We start from the raw sequence: 18,256 nt of genomic DNA, 5'->3' as shown, positions 1-18,256 counted from the left end.
AATCCAGCAGGGGCTGGGCACTCGTAGCACCACCGACACAACGAAACGTCGAACCTATGCTGCGATGCGATTGCGAACGAAGTCCGCGGAATCTTTCCGTGCGATCCGGGTACAAAATCCACGAACAGTCGGGGCAGGAGCCACGCTTTCAGTCAAAACATTCTTCACACCGCACGCAGCATTGTACCGCGAAACAACAAAAACAAATCGTGAGAACTACTGACCCCCCCCACTTCTTTCCTTGGGCAAGCGCTTCGCCCAGCCAACGCCTCCTCTAGAAACATGCCTGCGGCGTCGCTGGCTATCCCATTGTAGCCGTCCTGCCTTGAGTTGTAGTCGCTAGTCGAGAGATGGCGCCACGTTCTCCCCTATTGTTTTCAATGGGGCTGACGTTGTGTGACGTCGAGGGGTGTAATGTGCGCATGCGCAAATGTGTGTTGCAAGCGGCCACCGCCAGGATCGCCAGCTACTGCCCTCATTAGAAACGGTGAAGGAGGGAAAGGGTAGGGCAGGAGGTTTTCGGCTCACGCGGCAGGCATCTTTCTAGAGGAGGCGTTGGCCCAGCTTGTGCTGTTTGCTGCGCTTCAAACGGGGCACCACCTAACTTTCGTGCACCTGTCGGCAGGTGTCTCTCAGGTGAGATGGCCTGCTTTTTACCTTTTGTACTTTGCTTTTCTGTATTTAAGCATCGAAAACTTGTACCTTTTGTCGGAAGACGGTCAATTTTGTCACACTAGTGTTGGGTCAATGAGATAAAAGCAATCACTGCAAGTAATTGCGTTAAGCTATGTCAAATATTTCACGTTTACTTGATAACTTGTGGCGCCGCCTGGGTAAAAAGGTAACAACGTGTGGATATATGTTGCGACACCACGTAAAGGCGTTTATTCCCTCTTCCACATACACAGTGCGACTGGTGCGACTTGCTGCTGTGTGCTACGCGTTCTTTCAAATACGTTGTTTCTGCATTGCCCGGTAGGTCACTGTGCGATTCAAGAAATATCAAGGAATACAACCTCGCAGTTTGGCTAATACCTCTGGAATGGTTGCCATCGGAAAATGCCCGGCTTTGTTGTGGAAATGAAACGGCAGTCAAGGCGAGCTCCCGTGTGTGTAGATACCGACAAACCGCAAAACATTTCAGGGTGCCGTCCCACTCCTGTCAACGCCTGTGCTCTGTGCGGTTGGTTATTTAAGAATATTTTTTTTTTAATGAGCAACGTGCGCGCGCCTGTCACCTTTCATCGCAGCACGATGACAAAAAATACAAGGTGAAAATATTCGATTGCCCTTTAACAGTGCGAAAAGCGCCGCACTTGCAGCGAGAAGACGTTCAAGGAAGTGAATATCAAATTTTCCTTTTTGAATTTCCGCGCCAGAAATCAGGCACCGGAATGTTAGTGTGACGTCACTGATTGCAAAGCAGTTGCAAAGCTTTTTTTTTTCGTTACTTTATCCACATTGTTTCAGTACAACGTAATTTATTTCTACCGACAAAGAATTAAGCAAACTCCATGAAAATCTGTGACGTCGTGGCTAGTTAGTGCGGGAATTTTAAGGCGCTATCGCCAACAGTTCTCTCTCTCTTTTTTTTTCGTGTCTTCTCCAACTCTCCGCCATGACGTCACAGATTTTGATTGCGTCTGCTGGGACCCACATAATTCTATGTCGGCTAAGATTGGGGGCGCAGCAAGGAAATTATTTCGGGTGGGGGGAGGGGGTTTCAACCATCCTTTAGTATGTTCGTGTGTGCGTGTGTATTTATACGCGGCAAAATTTAAAAACTCCTGGGGGGGGGGGGGGTGAGTTGCTTTGACCCCCCTCCCCCCGGCTACGCAATGGTGCACGTTCGTCCACAAATAATATAGAGTTTTAGTGCTGGGGACCCCAAGCCACCTGCGTACGTAAGCCCTTGCGCTCTTTTTCTCCGTGGATGCGGCTGGGAGTACAAAGGAACGCAAGAGCGTGCGTACGCAGGCGGCTTGGGTTCCCCAGCACTAAAACTCTCTAATAGACGACAGGACAGACATCCGGGGGCATTTACGCATCTTCAGTGCCAGCGTTTGCCCGAGATTATTTTGTCACGTGTCTGTGCTATGCTTTGGAGACGAATTTCTTATGTTAATTTGATATGTGCAACGTTCCACATTTCTAGCGTGTGTGTGGTGTAGCCAGGAAGGGTTGGGGGGAGGGGCAGGTGTCCAACCCCCTCCCTGAAATTTTTGAATTTTGTATGTGTACGCGTACACAACACGCACGCATACAAACGCACGAACATACATAAAGGGCGGTTGAACCCCCTCCCCGAAAAATATTAAGGCAGCTTCGCATTGTGGCGCCAAGCAGTGGTGCCAAGCGTGAAGGAAGTGCGGAGCTGGGCTGCCTTCTATTTTGTTTCTCTTTATTTCTCTCTTCGTTTCTTTTTCTCTCTTTCTCTCGGTTTTTCTCTGTGTGTGTGTGTGTGTTTATTTCTCTCTCTATCTCTATTTCTTTCTCTTTCTTTCTACTTCTCTCTTTCTCATTCTTTCTATGCTTTACCATCTCCCCTCCCCCTTTTCTGCCCCCTTGCTACACTATACTATGCAAGGCTATGTGCTATGCTCTGCTAGTGCGCTTAGATACTGGAGTGGTTACGACGCTCGCCTTCTGATCGTGGTACGTGGGATCGAATCCCGCTTCGGCAAAAAAAAAAAAAAAAAAATCGCCCAGAATTATCTGTTCTTCTTCTTTCTTTCTTTCTTTCTTTCTTTCTTTCTTTCTTTCTTTCTTTCTTTCTGTCCTTTTCCCTCTCTGTACTCGTTCTCTCGCCCACCAGTCATTGCATCCCACGTTGGTCAAATCGGCGCACGTGTTCTGAAGACGAAGCAGAAGATGAAGAAGAGGACGAAAAGAGCGCGTGCCAGTTCATGACGATGATAATTTTTGTTAACGCGTCACGGAGCAATTGCTCGGTTTAAACATCTCCGCTGTTAAAAAAAATCACAGCATATCCACGGAGTGAATGATGATGAGTGGGCGAAGCTGCGGAGGTTCATCGGTAAACCGTGAATCTTCCGTGAATTCTGCCCAGTACATCATCACCGACGTGAGATCGAGCGCGTTTATACTAAAGGTTCGATGAGTTATGACGACTTGCAGCTCACTTTAATTTTACATGTACGCTGTGAATTTTCATTGTTTAGAAAACCATTGCTTTAGAAAACATCTGGCGTCTTTCGTTAAGCAGCTGGCGTCTTTTCGTTTTGCTTTAGAAACATCTGGCGTTCTTTCGTTTTGCTTTTAGAAAACATCTGGCGTCTTTCGTTGGTTTATTTCATCAATCAACGGCGTTTTGAACAAAATTTTTATTGTTTAATCACGCACAGGAGAAATCTCGCCAGGCACTACCTTGGAGGTAAACAATGGCTGCTAATGGGAACGAGAGACAGAAGAAGTCGGCTTTTAGCTAACACTTACACTTCTACTTCTACTAACGTTTCCTACTGGAACATGCCAATGGCTGCTAATGGGGAATGAGAGACAGAAGAATTCGGCTTTTAGTTAACGCGCACGCTGCGAATTTTTTATTGTTCAACAACGCACAGGAAAATCTCCCACCGGCACCACCTTGGAGGTCAAGATTTGGTACTAGCGTTACGACTGGTTACGCACTACGACTACGACAACTACGAGGGACGAACGGATGCCGCTTTAAGGAGCTTCGCCCTTGAAATTTCTGGCTACGACCCTCATGTGTTTGTGTGTGTGTGCAAAACATCTGTACAACTGCGAAGATATATGTTCTGAGAACGCCTTCGAATTGATCCGTGGCCCGACCATGGATCAGTAGTGGGTACGCGCCAGTGTTTGGTGTAATCTCCATCATCTGAATTGCACTGAAGTCAGAAGAAGAAGGTCATGGCCTCTGGGCCAGGCCGCCGAGGGAGTCGTCGGACTCCAAGTAATGCGGCCACAACGACCACAAAGTCGGTCGCCGCCGACCGTCGGCGCTCGCACGCAGAACGCACCATCGACGGCATCAGCGACGTCAAAGCGGGCGAGCGCGCCGCTGCGCCCGAAGTCGTCCTCAAGGCTCTGCCGGCCCTGCCGGCGCCCGAGCTCACGATCCGGACGTCTTGCAGCGGCGAGGACTCTGCCGGCGACTCGGCCACGTGGTGCCGCACCATTGCCTTGACGCGCAGCATGGGTGATGACCTCGGCACGGGCAAGACGTACACCATGACCGTCGACGATTCATCGCTGACCGAGAAGACGTACACCCTGACAGCCGGCGTCGGTGATTCCACGTACACCCTAAGAAGCCAGGACCTAAGAGGCAAAAAGCCACCGGAGACAGCAACGACAGGTGCGCCGGTGACGACCACTACCAACCAGGACCCTCTCTCGGGCACGCCAGACACGACTTTGATGTACCTCTCCGAGACTACCAACACGTACACCGTGGCGCCTTCGACTAGAAGACAACGGCAACCGCTCGTAGAAGGTGGACGCGGTTCGTTCGCCCCGAGACCACCGCCACGGCGGGAGGTCCACAAGGCGAACCGCAGGTAGAAGGGGAGCGCTGTCTGGAGGACCTCTACTCCTGACGCGACGCCAACTGCTCTGCTACCCCGTGGTCGTGTCCGCGGCTCTGGGCACCCTAGCGGCTATCCTGGCCGTCGCGCCCCGGATCTCCACGGCGCGTCGCGACGGCGGCGACGACATCCACCATCTGTCACGGCGTCACTTCGGAGGCCTGCTCTCCGAGCGTTCCATGGCGGATGCCGGCCGATGCTCTTCGGCGCCCTGCCGTCGAGACGGCGCGTACCTGGCTCGCCACCTGGCGCTCAGGGACGCGTCTCCGTGCCAGGACTTCGAGCGGTACGCGTGCCAGGGCTGGAGGGCGCGAAATGCGGCCGCCCGGTCTGCCGACCAGGACCAAGTCCTGCAGCTCGAACAGAAGGCGTTCCAGTGGCTCCGAGGTCGCAAACCCGTTGGAGCGCTGCTAGAGAAGTGCGTGCGAGAGAAGCAGGACGGAGACCGACAGCTCATCGACTACCTGCTGCCCACGGTCACGCTGGGAGACTTCCCGTTCTCAGGTTCACGAGCGGGTTCCGTGGCCATCTGGCGCGCCGCGGCGCGCGTCCTCATGTACTCCGGCTGCGCGGCGCTTCTCTCCGTGCACGTCAAGCCGGACGGAACGGTCGCCCTTGGACTTCCGGACACGCTGAGCGAGGAGAGCGACATGGATGCCGCGGAGAGCACCTACCGGGCGCTCGCCGCTTCCTTCAAGGCCCTGACTGGCGCCAAGGGCGAAGGAGCCGTGCACTTCGCCCTGCGCGTGGAGCGCGCCGCGTACTACGGCGCCGGAAGCGGCGCCACATCGAAGGTCGTCGCGTCGCAGTTAGGCGAGCTGTGGGCTTTCGTCGGACAGGTGCGGCGAGGACTGCCCAGCGGCGCCTCGGTGACTCTGCTGTCGCCCAGTTACGTGCGTCGCTTGCGCGACATCGTGCACAGGTCTCCGCCGGACGCCGTGCTCAATTACCTGGCGCTGAGACTTCACTTTCAAGCGGCGCCTCTTACCCCTCCGGGGCCCCTCCTGGACGTCTACGAGAAGCACACGGGACGCGGCGACCGATGGCGCCAGTGCTTCGGCGTTGCCCTGGCCTTCGCGCCCACTTTGGTGCTCGAGGCGTCGCGAGCCGTGACGGGCGCTGCGTTCCTCGCCGAGCAAGCGGCCGAGTTGGTCAACGAGGTCCGCCACCGAGTCCTAGACCTCATGGTCGAGACTCCCTTACTGAGTGAAGCCGCGACACACCTTGAAGTCCTGCGAAAGGCGAGACTGCAGTTGTTCGGTCCTCCGTGGTCGCAGAACCCGAAGGCCGTCACGGTCTTCGAAGACGCCCTTCCGAGACCCAAGGGCGGACAGGCGGCCCTTCGCTCATGGGCCACCATAGCCGCGTATGAACTCGAGTCGCGGGTGTCGCGTGAGTCCTGGCCCGCGCGCTGGGCCCTGGAGCGGGCCTGCGTCCTGGACGCGGCCTCAGGAAGACTGGCGCTGCCGCCTCTGCTGCTCAACGAGTCCACTCCAGGAGGCGTCGTCGGGGCCCTGCAGTTCTCGCGCGCGGGAGCCCGGCTCGCCAGCTGCCTGCTGCGGTCGCTGCTGGCGCTGGAACCCACCGCCCTGCCACCACTACCACCGGCGGCCGCGGCCCACGTCCGACATGCCCGATCCTGTCTAGATGGCCAGAAACGCGGCAAGGACGTGCGGGAGTCTTTGCCCGTGTGGGCGGGCCTGAGGCCGGCGTTGCGCGTCTTCAAGGAACGTGGCGGCGGAGGACTGTCCTTTGAGGGCCTGCCGGAACTGAGCGGAGTCCAGCTGTTCTTCGTCTACTGGGCGCTGGACCAGTGTAGCGCGGTGGTGACACAAGGAGGCGCTTCCAGGAACGTGATTAACGCGGCCGTTGCAAACGAACCGTCGTTTCACGAAGCGTTCCTCTGCACGCCCCAGAGTCCGATGAACCCTCTGCCGCACTGCCAACTGTGGCGCTCCGGTGTTAGCGGCGGTGTCCACCCGTGATGTGACGAAGGTGCTCGCTTCGTCAACGACATTCAATCTCGCGCGACAAGTGCATGCATGCGTGCGAGCTTCACAGCTATCCGGGCGTTTGAAGAACATAAAGAGTTTCTCACCTAGTCGTGGCCGCCTCCGCACCCGAAGGCACACCGTCCGGGAGCGGATGCATTGGTGGATGTGCGAGATGACCTCGTTGTGGGTGCAGTTGTCTAAGGAGCGTCCGTTCACCTCGAGAATCTCATCCCCAACTTCCAGGTCCGCGCGATCCGCAGGCGATCCTGGTACCACGGCAGGGAACGGGACAGAACACATACAAACAACGTTGGCCGGCCACGCAGTTCACATCGGCCAGCGCAACAAGGCATGCGCGAAACCGCTTGTATTGTTTCTTCGCTTATCATGACGACGCCAAAATAGTAACGCATTAAAAAGAAAAAAAAAAAGGAATGACTCCCTTTTCCTTTCCCCGGGACTCGCACAGCGCGACGCACGTGTTGGGGAGGGACCTGAACGCCAGCCATCCCATCGATCCCTACTGGAGCGGCGGCGGTAACCACGTGACCTCCTCTTGCTCCCTTTTTTTCCCCTCTCTGAAAGGCTCCCCACATCGAGGAGCGCGCTCGCGAGGGAAAGCGAGCACGGTAGCGCCGGAGACGCGTGCGATGCTGGGAAGCCGAACGGTGGCGGGGGAGGAAAAAGAAAGGCTCTTCCCGGTTGTGCTCCGTCTAGGGAAGAAGCAAAGCGCAGCCGTGGAGACATCGCGCGTTCAGCGTGCTCGCGTTAACCGACTGACGCTTAGCGATGCGCACGATGAAATGAAACAGGCAGTCCTTCTCGCGGCCCAGGTAATTTGCGCTGTTGCGTCCCAAGTCACGGTCGAATGCGCGCGCTAGCGCGAGTCCCGGGGAAAACCCTCGTATTGACGTTGTCTGCGCAAAAAAAAAAAATAATAAAAATAGAGAGAAAAAGATTGCGACGTGCCAACAATTGTGTGGGTGGCTTTCGGAAGTAGACGTACCGTATAGCCGTATGCGGCGGTCTGTGGTCTCCACGATCACGATGACGTATCCGCCGAGGTCCACCATGGTCGGTGCGCCGCCGGCCGCCCGCTAGGAGAACAGCGCCAGCGGGCCTGGACGGGGCGACGCCGCCGCGGCGAGCAGCATCGCCCGCGTGTTAGGCCTAGCGCGATGGCTTCTCTTCTCTCCTTGGCGACCGCCGGCGCGCCCCCCATCACCCGGCGGCGCATGCGCGCGCCCCGTGCCGCTCGCGGCCTCCAGCGCCGGAGGTGCGAACAATGAGCAGGGTCGACTGGGACTCGACGGTCAATGGGATTCTTTGGCGAGCTGGGCCGGATAGCGTGGTAGCCGTGTTTTTTCGGTCGATCCGAAGCGCGCGCTTCTGCTTTCGTTTGCGCGAAGGATAAACCGCACCTATGCCCTATGCTCAGAAGTGTACTTCTTGTGGGGGCTCGTTGGTGAAGCATTTTGAAAGGAAAGACGCAATTTTATTTCGTGGTATCTAAAGTTCTGCTTTCCCTTTCAAGACGTCGTAGCTATGAGATGACGGTAAGAGTTACAAGCGATTTTTCGCCAGCAGCCGTGAAGAAAGGTGCACTCTAAAAAAGGAGCGCGTGAACAACGGTGTCTTTTTGTACCCTAACAATAATCGCCATCTGTCAAGCACGTGTTTCATAACGCTATATCACGATGATAGCGCGCATGCCGCTCGTGACCTGAAAGGTGCCGGGCGCGCGGCGATTATGGAAAGGAAGACACGCAGGTAAGATGATTATTGTTATCGGACAAAGAGACACCCTTCTTATGTGCTCTTTTTTAGACTCTTAGAAAAAATCGAGTATTTGTGGAGTGTTTCTGCCGCACAACCATAATCTTCATCTACCTCGCGTACTTTTCCTTGCGCTATCACCGTGGTCCCGGCACTTCCCGGTCACGAGGGGCGAGCGCGCTATCAGCGTGACATAGCATTCTCGATGGGAAAGTGGCGAGAGCCGGGTTTTTAAAGGGACACTAAAGAGCAAAACAATTTTTCTGATATTAATAAAGTACTCTTTCACGATACCAAAACCACGCTTGCTGCGAGAAGACGCTTAGTAAGCGAGAAAACACGCAAAAACAAAATGTGGGTGGCGACGCCACCTTGAAGTTTCCGCACCATTCGCCGTGACGTCACATGTTTTGACAGCGCCTACTAGGGACTACATAGTTCCTAATAGGTAAAAATGAAGTACTTGTCCTCTGAGGGGGCCATAGACATAACATACCAAGTTTGGGGTAATTGAGCCAACGGCGCCAAAAATACCATAAATACACTTTGAAATCTGTGACGTCACGCGGGGAGATTTCAGCGCGAAATTTGAAAATGAGACTTTGAACTTGATTTCTCCTCTATCAATAAACCTATGATGGCGAAATTAACGATATTAGAGTTCTCGGAGCACAGTTTATCGATCTAAACCGATTCATTGTTTCCCTTTAGTGTGCCTTTACGAAACACGTGCCTGACAGATGACAGAAATACTCCACAAATACTCGATTTTTCTTGTACAGATGGCTATTATTGTTGTGGGACAAGTACACCCTTTTTTACTCGCTTTTTTTTTTTTTTTTTTAGAGAGTGGGGTGAAGTAGGCGATTTCGCTTGATTGCGTACACTCGAGCAGCCGCTTCAATGACGGCTTCCGGAATAAGCTTTCTTCTGCACATCATGCATCACGTAAGCCAAAGCGGTTTGCAGTTTGCTTGTATCGTCGTTCCCAGACTCGCCCGCTTGCTCACCAAGGACGTTGAGGCACAAAAGATCATGCGAAGCCAACTTGCCCAACAATCAGTACTACTCAATTCGCGCCTGCTAATTGGTCAGTTGGGACAAGTTAATTGATGCTGATGTCCAAGCCGCCTCATCGGACAGCAGGGAGAATTAAACTGTCTGTTTTTTGTTGCCCAACTCACGTGCTACACCTCCCTGATTTGGTCACCTTTATTTACAAAAGTACCCGTAAGCATCGACCGACCGTTCCCCCAAGCGTTGTGCTAAATTTGCATTAAAGGGACGCTAAAAAAAAAAAAAAAAGATTGCTTTCTCGTAATAGTGAATTACTCTTTCACAATTCCAGAATCACCACGCTTGCCGCAGGATGACGCTCGGGAAGGAGAAAAGGCGCGGAAAGATGTGCGTGGCGACGCCACCATGAAATTCCCGCACCAAACGTCGTGACGTCATAGATTCGGCGGAATGTACTATGTTCTACGTGGTTCCTGACCAGTAAAAACGAAGCGCATCGTCCTTTGAGGGAGCCGTGCGTAGACCTGACATGCGAAGTTTCAGGAAATTTCGCTCAGCCTATGTCACCAAAACACGAAAAATACTCTCTGATATCCATGACGTCACACGCGGAGAATTCGGCGCGAAATTTAAACATGAAACTTCGACCCTGATTTCCTCCTGTTTAATAAACATATGGTGGTGAAATTAATTACATTAAAGTTGTCAGAGTACACTTTATCAATATAAATATAAACCGATTCATTGTTTCGCTTTATTTATTGTCCCTATAATATTGGTATAAAGCCCAGCCCCCCCCCCCCCCTCCATGTGCGCACCCCTATGGCTTCGTCTAAATGCGTGCGCTTCACGACATTGGACGACAGAAGAAAGAAGTCCTTCCGCCTATCGTCCAAGCATAGCGAGGCGCGCGCATTTCCAAGTACGAATCCCCATACCAACTCGCTGAAGCTTCTGTTGTGACGCCTATGGATGTTTGTATTAGTGCGTGCATCCCAGAAGCGCTCAGCCATGCTCGGAGAGCAAAGGCGGCGCTATCTGAAAGCTGACACGCGTTCGCACGAAAAGAACACGACGTACAAAAGGCAAGACACACACACTTTTATTTGCTCTCTGTACAGGCTTTTTCCCAACTACGCTCAACAAGCACCAGAAGGGGAGATGAGAACACATTTGACACTTCTCGCTCCAAAGCTGCGACCAAGGCATATAACACTATGTAGTTATATACTAAAACATTCAAGACAACACATACATCTACTACGCGCTTTTCAAAGGCTATAACAAGGTTTGCATGACTGGGACTTTCGCGTAGTCAAAGCGCTCACAGCGAAAGTTTTGATAGAAACAAGCCAAAACTACCAACACGGCATGCACACAGAATGGTAAGAGAGTTTTGCATCTCTCGTTAAACGCATTTATGGCGGCGATTCTCAACAAAGGCGATAAAAATTAACGACCATTAACTCTAGAGTTCCACGATTTAACACACTCCCCGAAATGATACACATGATAAGTACAACATCCTATATATTTGTTTGAACACACGCGCAAGTAACAGCGGTCCTTAATCGCTGGTACAATATCGTCCACACCTGGTTTTCGTGAGGCGAAGTTGGGTGTATTGTACAAAGAGCTCGTAAAAATTGACAAAAAAAGAAGAGAAAAAGTCGTAATTCGTTACCCTGGGACACGATAGGGTTTTGTCGCGCGATAGTAGCAGTCGAAAAAGCGGATGAGTGTATAGAAAGAGTTTCGTAGCTGCGATATATAGTTAAGCGTTCATACCGCTTTGTTTTTAAGCATGACCTCCGAGATCGCGCTAGCGCGCGCGAGAATCTCAAAGTCCGTCGTTACGGATGCTTTAAAAATAGTTGCTAAAACATTCTAGGATACACGCGTCAACGAGGGTGACAATAACGTGACGAGAACGACGACAACAGCTCCAGCATGCGTACTGTAAGAAATACGGTATAGCGAGGGCACTAAGGAAAAACGAAACTATAGAAGAAAACTGCCTATGAAACATGTATAGCTACTCTTATAAAAGAAAAAAAGGCACCAGCTACCGCAGCGCTATCACATCACACCAGGGCGATAAATGATTTCTCTCCCCTTTGCTCTCTTATCACAGCGTATCAGAAAGGCAAACATGTAATGGGCGAATGATGACTTGGGGAGTTTCAGTGAACCTGAAATCCGTTCCCGTGGTGCGGCTTGCTGTTTGGGCTCTCGGAGTTGGTATCCATGAACGCGCACGCCGGACCGGCCTCCGCGCATGCGCGTAACTCCGCACCTGTACCAGCACCAGGTTTGCGGTTCGCTAAAACTCCCTAATGTAGCGCACCGTACAAGGTCGAGTAATGTGTTAAGCGTTGTTCTCGGCGTGTGCGGTGTGCAACCGAGTAAAGAAAGATGTGGCGGCGCTGACGCCGGCTGAGGCGGCTTCATTAAAAAAAATTGGCGCACAATGGCAGCCTGCCTAATTAAAAAAAAAAAAAAGAAGATAAAACTGCTTCTCACGTCGACTTTGCGTTACAGCGGTTGCAAACATCAATTTATTTTCCGGCCAAGAAAAAAATTGCTGATAGCAGCGCGCTGTTCCGCCAAGTACAGCGTACCGCGAAGATTTCAAAATTTTGAATGTCTTTGAGGCGCTCCAAGAACAGGGCACACAAGAGCTCTTGCATTCCGCCTGCGCCGAAATACAGCCTCCGGGGCCAGGAATCGAACCCGCGACTTCATGCTATATGCATAATCTGCGTAGTACTGAACCAGCGCAATGCGGGCAAGAAAAACAGAACAGCCAAGGGCTCTGTCGAAACGACCTTCATTAGAGATGATTGCCAGTTGACGTCACAGATGCAGCTCAATATCTCATGGCGTCAGAACTTAACATATAGCGGCCGCGTACGGTGACGTCAGCACACAACATTACGCGCATGCTTCGCTTAACCGTGGCAGTTCTTCAGCGGATTATCACTGTTGTCGATCTGTCTCCAGGCGCAAAACGAGCCTGTGGTCCAGACGCACAATCGTACTCAAAGATGGCGTTCACGATGACGTCAGTGTAAACTATCCAATGATTGTTTTACCACCTAACACAGCGCGGCAGCGACCTCTACAAACAATTCAAGGAATTCTTTGTTTCCCTCTGAAGCACACCGCACACATCCATTATGAATAAACTGTCTATCGTCCGCCGCGCGAACAAGATAGCGGGTGCGCGTCGCTCGATGGCACGGTCGGATCACATGGTCCACCGTGAAAACAAGATGGCGGACGGGTGGTCTAGACGGGCGGCGGTCCCTGCGGGTACCGCAGCATCGGGTCCAGCGAGCGGGCAAAGTTGTTGGTGAGCACGCAGCTGAAGTCCTGCTCGGACATAGGCAGCAGGCTGGCCGCGCCCAGCAGAATGAGGAGCAGCAGCTGGATGGGCAGCGCGGTGCGAGCTACGCGGCCCCAGAAGAGTGACGACCAGGGACGCGCCGACGATACGTCGTCGTCTAGCTCGGCCAGGAACATCGGCTCAGCCGCGCTGCAATGTGAGAAGCGATCACGAAGAGGCGCGTCATGAAATGCACTCGCTAAAAAAATGATATAAGAAGCTTTCACAATCTGCGCGTAAGCGTCTTAATTAGTTTGCGGCAGTGGCGTCAGTTCCGAGGGTCACGGTAGGTTTCAGAGTGCGCTAGACTCACCCCTACCCACCACAAAAAAAAGAGAAACAATGCATAATCCTGAGGTTAAAGACAACGCAAACACGCAAGACGCCCCACAAAGAGAAAAATCAGCGCTTTTGTGTCATGTCTTTTTCTTTGTGGGGCGTCTTATGCGTTTGCGCTGTATCTTTAAACCTGGGCACAATGTACCAGCTAGGCCCAAATGAAGTTTTGAAGAATGCACAGTTACGGGAGATGAAGCACTCCGACCTCGCCGAAAACCGCAATTTTTGAAAAGACTTCGACCAGCACGAATTCGGCTCCGCCACGGAAAATGGACGCTGTATACACATCTGCTTCGCGCAACACCGGGTTGATGTCAACGGGTTGTGACAACCAGGGTGGGAATACCGGGGTGGGAATACCAGGGCGGGGGAGCACCTGGCGTAAAATCCTGGCTACGCCCCTGCACCCCAAACCGTATTCCTACCGTATACACAGTCGACGTGTATACACTGTTACCTCTCCTAATTCCCCGACACACCTCTATATACACCAACTCTATATAAATAACGCGGCATGGCAGGAGCGTTACCAAAACAAGGTCCAGCGTCAAAAGGAGCAGAATTAACCCTCTATCTTTTTCGTTTACATATCGTCTGTCGCGACTTTATATAGTATATAGCATTGGTGGCAGTGGAGCTGTGCGGCAAAGCGGCAATCATCACCGCATATCCGCATTCTCCGCGGGCTCGACACAAAAGGAAGCGACGCCGACACACAGACACGCACCAGCGCCCGTACTCTATAGAGTAGAAGGACACCACGCGCACGGGAGAGGGCGCGCGCGGTCTCCCGCCGTTTCCGTCTTCCTCGCGCACTTTTCTCCGCGTTCAATAGTTCTCTTTTTTTTTTCTTTCTTATTTCGATGAACGCGACAAAAATGCCGCGCGGAAACGAGATGACACAAAGACGCGTGCGAGCGCGTCCGGACGCCGGCTTCTCCCCCTTTTTCCGTCCTGCGGCCATATATTAAGCCTGCGTAGCGAATAGACATTTAAATGCGACTCCACCCGGTCTTTCATCGCGGGGACGTAATGGATGCGAGCACGTACGTCAGCAGCCACATCATGTGTAGTTAACAGTACAATTCAACAGCAGTTAACGTACAAGGTTTCGACTGAGCTGGGAAGTGAAACTATAAGCAGGGCGTGGGATATATTTAACACTGAACATGATTAGCAGAATGTAGTTCCCATCAAAGCCATGCACAGGGTCTGTGAGTTATATAAGCGCCTGCCGGCTTATAAAGTTACGAGACCGAATTGCGCCTCCCCCTACCATAATTAGGGCGGGGAGAAGGATGAGTGGGAATGGCCCCTTATCCCCCTAGTGAGTACAAGGGACGCGAAACTTATTGTTGTGCTCGACAAAACTTCACTGTATAGAAGGTGCGCCACAATACTGTACTTCGTTAAATCGATGGGAAAATGCACGCGTTTCAATTGAAGCAAGAAACAGTAACGATGAAGTTCATTACATCGCGAACTTCCTTATATCGAGGTCCGACAGCAAATGCCTGACGAGGGATATGCGACTGGAGACGAGAGGAAATCCGAAACTATACGTAGGGGCAGGGCTTGAGGCATTTCTTAACATAGTACGTGCTTAAAACGAGGGATGTCGCTGGAGACAAGATTTCGGGAAGCAGAAATTAAAAATTATATGCAGGTTTCGAAGCTTTACATTTTGCAATTATGTACCTAAGAAACCAAAAACAACTTGTCCAGGGATGCAACAGCCGAAATAGGATTTGGAGCAATTTTTGGAGCAGCAAAATGTTGCTTTTGGAGAACAAAAATCCAAATTTAGAGCAGGTTACGGGGAAAAAAAAAGCTCAATTTTTTAGCCCGAAATCCCAAATTTGGAGCAGTATAACAAAGAAGGCTTACTTATAGCAAAGAAAACAAAAATATGCAAAAACCATTCAACGTCAGCTAATTCGTGCACAGTGCACGTGAACAATGTTTTCGTGAACAGCGTGAACAAGCCATCTTTCCTTCATTCAATAAAAGCAGTGTGTTGAGCCACCCCACAGTGCGAACAACGACTAAGTCCACATTAGCATTTGCAGGACCTGTCAAATTATTCGACAGGCACTGGAACTGCTAATGTTGACCTACGAACCTGGCAACCTGGGAATTTGGGAGATTCGTAAAGCAGGAGCAAGTGGGGGTAGTGAAAAAGGAAAACTGGCATACGCTTTTGTCTATTGTTTTTCTTCGTTCAGCAAACTGGGAGCGCAGAAAAAAACACTCCTGCTTTACAAATAACCAACTGGCCCACCTATCGATCCTCATGCAATGTTTGTCTATTGTTTCTCAAGGCCGCAGAAACGCCATACACAGCAGCTCCAAATGATTGCCAATAATTTTTTAGACGTTAGCGATCATAATAGTACTCGTAATTACACGGCGCGTGCACGAATGAGTAATTAAGGAACAAAATGTGCTGTGTCCCTGACAGCTAGTACTAATAGCCCCTTCTAAATCTCAGTATGCTTTTCCGCAGGACACCAGTGTACTGAGGCAAAAGCGTCTTAAAAAGCGTTCTGCACGCAATAAAACAAGCATCATGAAATTTGAGCACTACTGTCCTTTTCTATTGCGATAGCAACTATATGGACACTCTCGACGAGTTTTTGCCGTCATCTCCCGTATAAAGTCCAAATTGATAACATATCCCTGTGCATAGTATGTTCTACCGACGGTAAAAGCGCGCGAGTGCGGGCGACGAACGCGGCTGAAGCAGATATCAAACGAGCCAGCCCATCTCCGTCACTCGGAGGGCGCATGTGATAACACCACTCCGCTCGGGAAGCCTGCCATCGAAGCATAGGAAGCATAGAAGAAACGCCCCGCCCGTCTTGAACGAGCATGAAAAGACGTGAGAGGGGGGGGGGGTGTCTGTCGCTCGAGCAGCGACTGTGAACTTTGATTCTAAGGGCGCGGTAGCGATCGCTGGCGCGCGCGATATCTCGGCAGCCATCAGCGGGCGGCTCGTATATCCTGCTACGTGCTGCGCTCTCAATGCGAAGACACTGTGCAGAAAGAGCGTCTTTCCCTGGAGCGGCCGTATTCTCTTACACCAACGTTTTTAGAGTTACGCGAGATCGGATACAAAAGAGTTTGCTGTCAGCCTCACTTCGTAAACATTACAATTTGTTGCTATCGCATTCATTGCTTCGTCCTTGCGGTGAAACTGACTTTTTTCTTTTCTTTCGCGGGGGGGTTAGGGTTAGGGTATGCGCGTCTGTATTGGATGACGATGCCCACACTGCAGATGACCAACGCGGCCTCTGTTTCTCGCTCAAATTTGCGCAACTGAGAAAATTTTAAGCTGGTCGGGCATTTTGGCGCAATTTTAACAAATTTCACGGTTTTGGCTCAGCTTGGAGCAAAAATAAGGAATTGTATCAAATTGGCGCAATTGGCGCAGCTGTTGCATCCCTGCTTGTCTTGTGGGAACTCAAATCCGCTTGCATACATTCAGACCAGCCTTTTGCATTTCCTAACCCAGGGGTCTCAAACATGCGGCCCGCGGCTTCACGCGGAATGAAGATTTGTGAGTGCTAAACAGCACTCGCATTATTTTCTCGCCTATTACAATTAATAGCGCTTTGTTCGGGTAAGGTGCATATAGATGGGACTGGAGCTCTTTTTTTTTTTTTTTTTTTGAGGCAGGCACCCCATGCGGTCACTATGAGTTGAAACTTTGAAACATCACCATGGAACAAAAACTACATTTCAGAATCGGCGTCCAGATTTTAGTCAGAGTGGAAATCAGCAGTGATATATTTTTCGAAACCAGACGTCAAATCCCCTTCAGAAATGACCCATATATGAGATATGGGAAAGGCGTTCTTTCAAATGGCAAGGTTGGGTTACATTTTGTTCATTCTCTCCGCTCCCCCTCCCCCCCCTCGCTCCTACCACCATCTTCACTGTCCCAGCCCTTGTGGGACTAAATTTCGTGACTGTGGCCCACTAGCTGAGGTGAGTTTGAGACCCTTTCCCTAACCTATAGGGTGGGGACAACAATTGTGGGAGAGCACGCGCGCCCATTTCCTTTCCTTAAGGCTGGCGCGATCGCGAACTGACGGCGGGAGCCAAGTGACCACTAGGAGAGGAGCACCGTCGCCCTTTCCGGACAACCCCTTCTTTCCCGCCGCTCCTCGCGCCAATCCTCGCATCCCAACACGGGAAAGGGAACTCGCCCTGCGAGGGAAACAACCCTCGCGGTGGGGAGGGACACGGGAGGTGAATAAAACAACCGAGCAGACGGTCTCTCGTGCTCTGCTGACCTTCCAGGTACCACTTCACCGCTCCAAGATCCGCGAGCCGACCATCGACCGAAGGTGTAAGCGTTACCCTTTGTTTTCTACTAGAGCGGACTATCCCTCTGCGCGACATTTGCGCGTTATTGCTAGAGTAGCAATAAAGTGTTGTTTGTTGTTCTAGCCTGTTGCCTTATTCGCCCGAACCCGTCGTAGCTGCGATGACTCGCGCTACGGGAAGGGGACGTTGATGTGCACGTGCACGGTACGACTATGTGCGGCTGGGACCGGAGCTAGGCTTCTGCACCAGCCGTGCATAGAGCGGACCCCCACACAATAAAGACATGGAATCAAATCAAGTGCTGCAGCATTTGTGTCTGTCCCATCACCAATAAAACTTCGTATTCTATCTTCATTAAAAAGACCGAAACGTGGACTTTAGTGGCATTTCTTGTTTGCCAATGCTGTCAATAACAGGTCTCCATCTAACTTTTTATTTCTATCTTGTTTGACAAAAGTGTGAGATTGAGTGGTTTTATGGAGGACCGGATTTGAAGGTACAGACTATTACTATTAAGTTAAATGATGGTCGAATCTTAATGTAATGAAGTCACACCTGAGAAGAAAATGGTTCTGTGATATCTCATGCCAGTTATATACATATATCTGTTGCGAAAGAAAGGGATCCCTTTCTTTCGCAACAAATATATGTATATAACTAGCATGAGATATGACAGAACCATTTTATTCTCAGGTGCGACTTCATTACATTAAGATACGACCATCAAATTGGCGACTACCCCTTTGTAGCACGAAGTCAACGAAATTTATACGAATTTCTTCACCGCAAGAAATCCGTATGGATTTTCTTGTTGCTTCGTGCTACAAATGATTCGC

At 51.3% G+C, this 18,256-nt stretch overlaps 1 protein-coding gene and 1 pseudogene across 1 annotated transcript in view; both read right to left on the bottom strand.

Annotated features, from left to right (window-relative positions):
• Positions 1–7,762, bottom strand: part of LOC119373775 (protein PALS1-like) — a 36,904-nt pseudogene extending 29,142 nt beyond the window's left edge.
• Positions 7,763–10,442: 2,680 nt separating this feature from the next.
• The window catches only part of LOC119373770 (uncharacterized), a gene marked incomplete at its 5' end in the record, with an annotated part of 48,220 nt that continues 40,406 nt past the window's right edge, over positions 10,443–18,256 (bottom strand). Inside the window, 1 exon segment of the mRNA XM_037643830.2 lies at positions 10,443–12,899. Coding sequence (XP_037499758.1) covers positions 12,653–12,899 — 247 coding nt within the window.

This window comes from Rhipicephalus sanguineus, chromosome 11 (assembly GCF_013339695.2).
Source record: "Rhipicephalus sanguineus isolate Rsan-2018 chromosome 11, BIME_Rsan_1.4, whole genome shotgun sequence".
Lineage (NCBI taxonomy): Eukaryota > Metazoa > Arthropoda > Arachnida > Ixodida > Ixodidae > Rhipicephalus > Rhipicephalus sanguineus.
Note: the sequence above shows the minus strand (reverse complement) of the source record. Positions and strands in the feature narration are given on the sequence as shown.